Source organism: Hipposideros armiger, unplaced genomic scaffold (genome assembly GCF_001890085.2).
Source record: "Hipposideros armiger isolate ML-2016 unplaced genomic scaffold, ASM189008v1 scaffold_253, whole genome shotgun sequence".
NCBI classification, from domain to species: Eukaryota; Metazoa; Chordata; class Mammalia; order Chiroptera; family Hipposideridae; genus Hipposideros; species Hipposideros armiger.
Genome location: NW_017731603.1, coordinates 1,658,834 through 1,669,467, shown reverse-complemented (window position 1 = coordinate 1,669,467; position 10,634 = coordinate 1,658,834). Strand labels below are relative to the sequence as shown.

The following is a 10,634-nucleotide window of genomic DNA, read 5'->3' as shown; positions in this document are numbered from 1 at the left end:
TAGTAATTAAATAAAGATTTCAGTTTGAAGCCAATTACTTATATAGGTCCTGAGACTTAATTATAGGAGGCTTGTTTGCATGCACTAATGAGTAAAATACATATGATGAAACACTAGTGTCTACTATAAAAGAGTCTGAACACCACAATAAATCAGTTAACTGCTATTGGCAATGAAGTGGTACAAGAAAAAGTTGTCTCTTTTACTTCACCATCATCTACCGAATCACCATTCTGCCTCCTTTTCTGGGAAATGTCTATTTGACCAGTCTAATCAATTGTAATTTATAGTTCTGGACTTTTGCTCAAGTCAATATCTGGCAAATGGAGAGACCCACCATTCCCAGCCCCATTGAACACATATAGTCAACAGCAAGAGAACAAATATTGTGGTTTTTTTTTTTAATGTTTATTACATAAAAGTCTACATTTCAGGGAACTTAAAATTTGCTTTTTTGGCTTGGGTTTCTTTGGTCGATTTTCATATGTTATCATAAAGACCAAATTTCTGATGAATATTTTCCCCCTAAGAAGTCAATAGTTCTTCATATCCAGGGTCTAAAGTTGCCTTTGTGGCCATACCAATTTTATCCTTATGACTCAGAGGCTGGAAAAGCACACCCTGGAAGAAACAAAATATGTTAGTTTTTCAGGTTTCACTAGGGTTCAGCTGAACATATATGTTTGTCTTGATGCCATCTCCTCCAAACTTCATACACAGAACTCTTAGCTATTCCAAGATTAGTAAACCATATCATTAAGTTCTTTAAATAACTGCTATTCATCAGCTTACTATTCCTTCTACTGTCTATAATAAAATTTTAGATAGATCAAAACTTTTTAATTCAGTTAAATAAAGCCATGGGTCTTGGGTGGTGGTAGAGTGTCCTATGGATTTGAGTCAACAATTAAAAAAATATCTTTTAGAGGGAAAAAATTAAAATCACAGAAAGGGGAAAAGAGAGCATAGGACATTTACTGAATCCAGCCACATGTGCAAATGAGAGACTAGTGGCTGTGGCAAAAAAGTGTTCCTGCCTAGAAGAGAGGCAAACGACATGTTCTAATGATGTGAGCATAGGCACAAACTCATAGCATAATGCTTGGCAAACCATTTAACTTCCCAGGTTTCTGCATTAACAAAACAGGAAGATCAAATCAGTTGATTTCTCAGATTCAGCTATCTTCCCGTACAGCAAATTTTCAGCTGGTCAGCAACTCAATTGCAATCTGCTTTCGTTATCTAACTGTCATCCATCACCATCAAACTACCTCCCATATATATCTCATGACCAGCATCTGATTGACCCTTCTGACACTCTTGCTGACAGCTCAACACAGCCCAGAAATGGAAATACAGCAGGCAAGGCTCAGGGAAGCCGGCAATCACACTCACGCCAGGGAAGTCAGAGTGAGCCTGTTTCCACCAAATCACGGCCACAAGCACAGCAAGGCAGAGCTCCAGCATTGTACAACTCAGCATCACGGACAGCGTTCCCTAAAATGCAGGAAATATGAGATTGGTGATGGTTAAGTCAACGGAAGCCTTCTTGCCTTGTTGGGAGGTGACTGTAGCCATGAAGACTGCCTCAATCACCAGAGAATAGTTGAGGACACCATCAGGAAGAGAACACTGCTCCTTCCAAGAATAACAATTGGCTCAATTTAATCTGTTTGCTCATTTATCTCCTTGAGAGGAAGAGGAGCGATGGGCAGTAACTCAATCAACTCACTTTATCCACTTGTTTCTTACCTCTCTGAGACACAGCTACACCTGACTATGCTGTTCACTCAGTGAAAAAGAACAGTGGAGGGATAACACCCAGGACTGAGAAGCCAAGCTCCCAAACTAACTGTACCTCTACTGCTTAGTAGCTGTGTGAGTGAGCCTGAACGAGACTACTCCTCTAGCTTCCCTTTCCTCATTTATCATATGTGCATAATGATATTTCCTTCTCAAGGACTTGTGAAAATCTGTGAGGTTTGGACTATACCAGCCCTTTATAAAATTCAATATTGACACCCCCTTCTATCTATTCAAACCCCTTGGGATGGGTTTCCTTAGCCTCTCTTGATGGCAGTAAAAGCTAGAACAATCAAGATAGTAAACTGCCATAGTTGCTAACAACCCACAACAACTCAACAAAGGTACTATACCAAGAAAGTGAGTTCTACCATTTTTATCCTGAGCCATCATTCATGCAGAACTGACCACTTGATAGAACAGAAGGGAAAACGTGATTGCAGAAATCTCTAGTTTATTTATACACAATTAAAGAGGAAATATAACTTGTCTACATTACCTAGAAATTTCCCTAACAAGCAAGCCCAACATAACCTCTTTTATTTACAATGTAAAATTATCCCATAACGAATTCATGCTTTACTACACAAATCCCTCCCAAACTTCTCTGCAAATTTTCCAAGGTGGAGTTGGCTTTGCCATATGTTTGTTTTTACCAATTACTATCAACCTTATTTGCATGTACTTTATTTTATTATAATATCATTAACATGGGCCAACTTAACCAGCTCTGCTTTTATCTGGTCATCCTCCACTGTGTCCTTGTCTTAACTCACTTTTATGATTGCAGGACAATAAATATTCTGCATCCTCTTTATTTTTATGTCACCTGGTTTTTTTTTTCTTAATGTATTGCTGATTGCTGACCATATACATGCCTCTTAATGCTCCAACTTAAGACACATTGTTCCTCTTAGTCACACTTCATTGCTTTTCTTCCTCCAATAATGACAATCATTATTAGTTAACATTCTCCATCTTCCTATATTTCTAATTTAATAAATTCCACCTCTGTATGTGGTAGCAAAAATGATAATGATGTCGCCTTTTCACCTGATCAATACCACTCATCAATTTAACCACTGGGAGGAGGAGACGCCCTCACCTTCAAACCCCGTATTTCCTGCTCTCCATTTCTCAGGGCTGGGCCTGATGTCTGCTCAGACCAAGTTAACACTCCACCCAACACACATACATACTGTTTCCTTGTTGGCATTTCCTGATCTTTTGGGTCTTTCTGCTATTTTGCCTTTCTTTTTCTTCAAGATTTTATTGGGGAATTGGGGGAGGGGAACCGTTGGTGTCCTTCAATCTTAGTTGTGGAGGGCGCAGCAAGCTCAGCTCCAAGTCCAGTCGCGCCGCTCAGCTCAAGATGCTGTGTTCAATTAGTTGCATGTGGGCATAGCCACCATCCCATGCGGGAGTCGAACCAGCAGCCTTGTTGTTAGGAGCGCACACTCTATCCCCTGAGCCACCCGGGCAGCAGCTCAGCTCAAGGTGTTGAATTCAGCCTTTAGTTGTGGACGGGCATAGCCCACCATTGAACAGGCAACCTTATTGTTAGGAGCACGTGCTCTCACCAGCTGAGCCATCCTGCCACCATTGGCAGCTTAGCTCAGGCACAGCTCACTGGCCCATGTGGGAATCGAACCGGAGATCCTGTTGATCAGAGCTCGTACTCTTAAGCAAGCTCTTAACTGACTGAGCCACTTGGCCAGCCCTATTTTGCCTTTCTTAATTCACTACTCCATGAACCAAGATTTACAGATGTATTTCATGCCCCTAACAATAGAATCAGCTTGATTAGTAAGAAACTCTAACAAGCTTTAGTTTTTCATCATCAATCTTATTTAACATTGACTTTTTCATTCTACCCTATTAGTGGGTAATCCCATAGCCTATCCACTTTATCTCAGTTATGTAGTCCCCTCTCCTTTGCACAGCCTTGGTCTTCTTCCAGATACCCAAGCCAGAAAGAATTAGAGAGATTTTCAAAAGAAGGGGTAACAAGAAATCAAGTCTTTAAGAAACCTCATAAGATTGGAAAATCCCATCTAAAAATACTTACAGCCAGAAGGCCGTTGATAATGGTGCAGGACCTGTCACGATCTAGGTGAGGATCATAGTAGTAGGGAAAATGGTGTTCAGATGATACATTCTCGTAGTTTGAGTAACACGTTTGTAAGGCAGGACTCAAAGCGGCCAGGTTGACAGAGAGAAGAACGAAACCCACTAGAGCAAATAGACAGCTCAGAATGTTTGCAGCCAGGCTGCTCTGAACCTGAAAGAGAAATGCTGAGTGAGGCTCTCTCCTAATGAGCAACAAATGTCTCTTAGCCCTCTTTATCAATGCATTACAAAAATATATTTTCTTCTCTGTATCCCTTAAGAAGGTCTAAAATTGATAGACCTAAACCTGTATGTCTCCCCAGTGCCTAGCAACATTTCTGAATCTAGAAAGGGAAAGCTTAGCTAAGTGAATGAATCAACAAAATATTCTCCCCTAGGCAGGCCTTCAGTAGGGTGGCAGAGAATATTGCTCTCCTAAATTCTTTACTCTGGATAACAGCAGGGCTCTATGAGGCTATGCCTGCAAAATCCTTAAGAGAGTGTGGCCAATGGCAGATGTGGTTTCCCTCTCCCCCAGTTCACTCAGAAACCCCTTGTGGAAGCATCAGTCACACAGAGGAGGCAGGTGAAGCAACTCACTTTTCCTTGCACACACCCTCTCTTGAATGAACACACACACACACACACACACACACAAAGATGAGGATGGGGACATAGTTCTCAGTCTTAGGTGGACCTTGTGTCTGGACAGGCTCTGGTTGGTCATGTCCAGGGCCACACATAGATGGCTGTAGACAGAGTTCCAGACTCAGGCCTGAGGATGGTGTAATATGGGAGTGGCAACGTGAGGCAGAAGAAAGAGGTGTAGCCTGGATATCAGGAAACTGCAGTCACAGTAGGAGCCTTTGATGACCTCAGGTTCTTTGGGTACTCAGTTCTGCCATTTTCCACTCTGGGTCTCATTTCTTCATTTATGAAGTGAGGGGAATAAATCAACTAATCTCATTAATGGCTTACCTTGTACCGCAACTCACAGAAGGGAGAAGTGAGTTAAGACCATTCTGCAAGCTGTAGTTATAGATAGGTGTGGTCCAGGGAACACGCAATAGCCATAAATGAGAACATCACCTAACCCTATTTAGACCCCCTTTCTTTTAGGGACTCAGAAGTTGGAACTTTGGGGGGTACATTAGAAGATAGGTAGGGCATTTTACTCTTTTAAACCTCAACTCCCCAAGATAATGACTAAAGTACATGCTTCTGGGCCTCCTGATAGCCAGCAACAGTCATGATGCCTGAAGAATATATTTCCTAGAATAATGTAGGTTTGTTCTGGGAAAACACTCTCCTTCAACCTCATAAAAGGGCTGGTATGATGTCTGACCACAGTAGAATTCACTATATCACAGATGACGCTGGTGAGCCAGAGCCTACCCTAAGACCTTATTCTTGAGTTCCCTGCCATGTTCACTGTGGTATTGTTGTTCTCTACAGTAAGAACCCTATATGATCCCCTGAAAACCTACAAATATTATTCTTGTATTGTACTACTTAATATGGTGGTCACTAGCCACATGGACTCCTTAGATTTAAAGTAAACTAAACTAAAATTTAAAATTCGCTTCCACAATTGCACTAGCCACATTTCAAATTATCCATAGCCACACATGACTACTGTATTGGAAAGTAAAGCTGTTGCAATTTCTATCATTACAGAAAGTTCTACTGGACAGCAGTAATATAATAGTGTGGGGTTTAGGTGAAGGTTCCAAACAATCACCTCTAAATTTTGATAAAAGAAAGAGAGATATTGGCAATGTCCTGAGCGCATTCTTTAATTTCTTACTGCCTTCAGGAGATTTTTGTAGCCAAAGCTTCCAAATTGAGCTACTGTGTTATATGGCAGCCTCACGGTGACCCTCCCAATATCAAATTACTTGAGGGATTTAGGGCTGAGTGAAGGCGTAGTGAACTTTTACTGATTAGAAAGCTTCTCCTATAATTCAGCTTTCCTCTCCCTGTCACTTCCAATTCTGGTTTTCCCTGGAAAGAGTTAAAAGCAGATAAAATTGTTTTCTTCGCCTATACAACTGACTAATGAAAACTTTCAGGACTCAAGAGTTCATACTCAAATCCAATAAAGGTATCACCTTTCAGATCAGATATATAAAAGAATGAGAAAGAATTCCTCACATGAACAACATTTTAACTGGGTTTTTTCAAGGGTTTTGACAGATGGGCTTAAGTAGTGAATCCACAACAAACAAGACATCTTTAAAACACTGTCAACTTCTTTGTTATTGAAGACTTAAATTTGAAGGCCAGTTACCATCAAAGGGCATTATAAAGAGGCAGACTTTCTATAAGAAGCCCCCAGGCACTGGTCTTGGGTATAATACAATACCCTGAATGAGGATAGCAATCTAGGGTACAGTGGTTTGTGTGCTGGACAGGGCCTATAGATGATCCAAGCTCAACTCCTAACTCTACCAAGCATCCGTCCTGATTCTGCAATGTAGAGAGATTGACCTTGAAGAGTTCATTTTGATCCATCAAGTTGTGGATTACACAGTTCTCATACTCACCAAAAACTTAGTTGACTTTTTCCCCGTGATGATTGACAGAGATCCAGAAATGACAAACTACCCAGAAAGGAGAGAAAATGGTCAAGTTAGTCTCTATGTACAGATGTAGTAACAATGTTATTATCATGGCGTTTATAAAAAACTCCCACAGGAAAAGTCCTGGGGAACCAATGACCAAAGATACAAATATCCACTTAAGTATATACATATGTCCCTTTTGCCCTTTGAGTATTCAGAAAAGCATCAGAAAAGGCAGACATCAGTAGGAATCTATCCTAATAAACAAAATGAGGGCCTTAAAAGCCAGGAAGGGAGGTTTTTCTTTAAATGAAAGAAGAAAGTTTTGGAGTCAGATATTATCTAGAGAAAAACAGAAAGTGATGGTATGGAAAAAGAAAAACATGGGGGAAGCTAACCGATATGCGAAGGGAGAGATGTACATTTTAAGTTGGTGGTTCCCCAGGCTAAGGCAGAATGGAGATTGAGAGTAGAGAAAGGATAAGGCTGGCAGAAAACTTGAAAGATTGTGTTCAGAAAATCAAAGATATTATTTTCACTCTCTGGAGTATTACTAATCTAATAGATTTAGGATAGCAAAGGAACAGAAAAATAATGGAGAAATGGGAGAAAACAGAAAGAAGGAAAAAGTTATAATTCCAGTAGTCCCAGAATTAAGTAACTTGGGTCTGCATAAATAAATCCTGGGCCTTAAAAATTGGACAAGGTGCCTCTCCAAATGTGGGCTGTGCTTAGTGACTTGCTTACAAAGAGCAGAGAATGGAAAGAGGAGGGAAGAAATTAACTTTCTGGGGGGAGAAACCTGGCAGACCCTACCTCAGCCACATGATCAACGTTAACTTCATTAGTGACAAATCATATTGACAGCATCTACCCTTGATAGGAACCAAAACATGAAAAAAAATATCAGATGAACAAAAGTTTAGGAACGTCTTGGTCAGTGCTGCTCAAATCCATCAACAATCATCAAGGATGAGGGAATCCTGAGAAAGTCCAGAGGAACTTCAAGGAGGCAGAATGATTAAATGTAATGTAGTATATTTGGTGGAATCTTGGGACACAAAAAAGACCTTTGGGGACAACCTGTGCAATCCAAATAAAATGTCCACTTAAGTCAATAATAGGAGTACAGTGAATCAGATCAAGAAAAGGTGGACTTGTGGATGTATCACACAAAGAAACAAGTGTAGGAAAGGCAAATGATAGCTACTGAGTGGTGGGAAACTGATAGAAAAATGATGAAAGAGAAGCTTAATTGTGAGAAGGGTCTTGCCCACATCAACCTAGAAGAAATCTGTTTTCTAAGAAAAGAACCACTAGCATCCACTTGATACTACAGACTTGAAGCTGTTTCAGAGGAATTTCCAGGTCATCACTGAAGCATAGACATCTGCTCAGGATGCCCTGGGTGCAACTAAATGCAGCAAAAAGCATTTCAATGTGCTTCTTCCTCCATGAGTCCCACAAACGTGGGGGTTGCCCTGTAATGTCTGGTGTCTTTCACGGGTGCTCACTGTACTTGATAGAAAGCTCCTTTCCAACTTTATCCTACTTCATTGACTCTTGCCTAAACCTCAAGAGACGCCATTAGCCTCATTATAGCTCCAGATGATGAGGGCAAAAGTAAGGTGATCTTCAAAAGAAATGGTTAGATGTAGATGTAAAATCAGGTGCCTTCTGACCTGCCACCCCACTCGGTTCTTACTTGGACTACACACCGAAGAGAAGTTCTTCCATTGACCCCTCGCTCCTGGCAGACAGAAATGTAGCAAGGTGAAGAGCCTAAACTATTGGCATCTCCCTCCCACCTTCACCCCATTGTTCACTCCTACAGATCTTGACTCACACACAAGGCTCCTAGGATTGCGTAAGCAGCCAGCAACAGGGTGGAAAACACTTGGGCAAATGGTGAAGAGAGCGGAGTAGATTTCAAAATGATTCCCAAACTCAACACCATCACCCCACACAGGATCTGGATGGTCTGTTGGAAGATGAAGGGAGATGGAGGATTAAAATCAGCATTTATGAAAACAGGGCCTCTTCATCTTTCCCATCGTGCTCATGCATTGTCACCTTCTGCTGGATCCCAGTGAGGATACGGACACTGTAAAAACCCTGGAGCGAGAACTCTGAAAGGTATTTGGGAGGAGACGCTGTTGTACCATAGAAAACTATTATCTCTGGTCATCCGGTGGGCATTCGGCAAGCCTTCCACCATTTCTCCTCTCTCACCATGTCTGCTCATGACCCTTGTCCTAGCTCATGCCAAATGCTAGACTCCTTTATCCCCAGCTCTCTGATTTCATTGCTACTAACTCTCCTTTGTACCTCTTGTGGGAACAGGGGACATCTGTAAGTCCTCACACCCTCTTGAGCATGGGCAGTGTGAAAGCCCCTCCCCCAGACTCCACCAGACACAACAACATAGATACTGGCCATCTGGCCGGTTCCGAGACCTCCTCAACCTGTGTCCCTATAACGAAGGACCCTGAAGCTCTATCTTAAGAAGTCAACATGTCCTCCTTGACAGCCACCTCAGATATCTACAGCTTTATTAACATTTACCAAGTATCTTTCTAAATCTTCTGTTACATGAGCCTCATGGTAACTTTCACTGTTGTATTGTATATTTGACACAAGGCCATCAGTCCCACCAGGCTCTGAAACCTGATCAAACAGAGTGCCTCACCTCAGATCATATAAGTGCAGAGACAATTCTGGGGAGCAAAGCTCTGTATTTCCCTACCATTCCTAGATATATCCTTCCCTCCGCTCCATAGAGTTTCTTTAATAAGTCATGTGTGAGAGGGGAGAAACAAACAGAAAGTAAATATCATTTCTGTTCTCGAATAAGAAGGAAAACAGAGGGGGAAGGAAGTTTATTTTTCCTATAATTTGCAGTGAGGGAAAAAATTTCCTTCAAAACATCAGTCAGATTTTTAAGCATGCAATTGGTGAACACCAACAGAAACAAGTGTATACAAAATATATAATTATTTGCCACCATTACTTTTGTAAAAAAATATATATATATAGATGTACAGCTTTTTGCATTGCCAATTATACCTCACTAAAGTGGTGGTTGTTGTTTTAAAGAAAACGTAGAGAGCTACTCTATTGCCAAAATACAGAAACAACAAAAAAACTCAATTGCTCATATTTGGGTTAGAGGAAAGAACATTTTTATTACCATCTTATGTGGAAGAGGTCTGTGGAAAGTTCAAATGGCTTCCATTGGTCTGAGATCAACCCGGATCCCTTTGGTAAAACTGAAAAGTCTCCATACTCACAATGGATCTCCAGTCCCAAGACACACATAGGCTCTTCCCTTTGTCCCTCACCCCTTCCCACTCCAATACATTCCGAATTGGGCTTACCCCCAAAACTTTAACTTCTGCCTTTAGATATTTCTTCAGGATACCCTGCCCCTGGTTGGTGGGCTTGGGTGTCTCTGTCTGGGGCAACTTGATGCCACTTGGTGTGACAATTATAACGGTTCCATTGGTCATTGGTTGTGATAACATGATGGTGCTGGAAGAGAAAATAAATTCAGATCTCCCAGATCTGGATGCCGCAACTTGAAGGCAGTATTTGCCCATTAGTCCGGAGTTGAACTGTCCTTTAGGGAAGGAAACTGGTAGTATGGAGCTGTGAGAACCAAGAAACATTGTTTTCACAAATACTTTTCTGTAATACAGAGGGTGCCAAAAAAATGTTTACACATTTTAAGAAAGGAAAAAACACACACCTGTATTTGTAATCCTCAATATACACTGATAATAGGAGATGAATACAAGTCATGAATATACATTTTTTTGGCACCCCCGGTATCTGGCACAGTGCATTCATTATAGATAATCCACATATCACAGAGAGGCAGCAGCATGAATCTTGACAGGTCTCAACGTTCAGAGGGAAATGGTCACACAAAACTTGCAATTTGTAGAAATCTCTCTTTCCCTTAGAGCCACCTACAACTGAATTGCCATATATTCAGTGAATTTCCCCTCAAACTTTTCTGCCAGTCATGAGCCAACATGATAAGGGTTCTATTCATCAACCTTTTCCTATTCAGGTTCTGTACAACTCATGCTATCTAACTCTGCTCATTTCTTTGGTCTAATAATGATATTTATTAGCACTAATCCTAGATATTTT

General features: G+C 41.0%; 1 protein-coding gene across 1 annotated transcript; it reads right to left on the bottom strand.

The window, feature by feature from the left end:
• Window positions 1-384: 384 nt before the first annotated feature.
• Window positions 385-10,130, bottom strand: LOC109389964 (membrane-spanning 4-domains subfamily A member 6A-like). The gene is made up of 6 exons (XM_019655935.1): window positions 9,854-10,130; window positions 8,323-8,457; window positions 6,459-6,515; window positions 3,872-4,084; window positions 1,396-1,497; window positions 385-621 (listed from the first exon to the last, which is right to left on the bottom strand). The coding sequence occupies exons 1-6, from the start codon at window positions 10,073-10,075 to the stop codon at window positions 526-528; spliced, it is 825 nt and encodes a 274-aa protein (XP_019511480.1). The 5' UTR covers window positions 10,076-10,130; the 3' UTR covers window positions 385-525.
• Window positions 10,131-10,634: the final 504 nt, after the last annotated feature.

Coding starts and splice junctions, on each gene's coding strand:
- LOC109389964 (XM_019655935.1), bottom strand. CDS start 10,075: ATGGGCAAATACTGCCTTCAAGTTGCGGCATCCAGATCTGGGAGATCT. Junction 6,516..8,322: donor CAATCCTAGGAGCCTTGTGT/GTGAGTCAAGAT, acceptor CTTTCTGGGTAG/TTTGTCATTTCTGGATCTCT. Junction 1,498..3,871: donor TTATCAACGGCCTTCTGGCT/GTAAGTATTTTT, acceptor CCTGCATTTTAG/GGAACGCTGTCCGTGATGCT.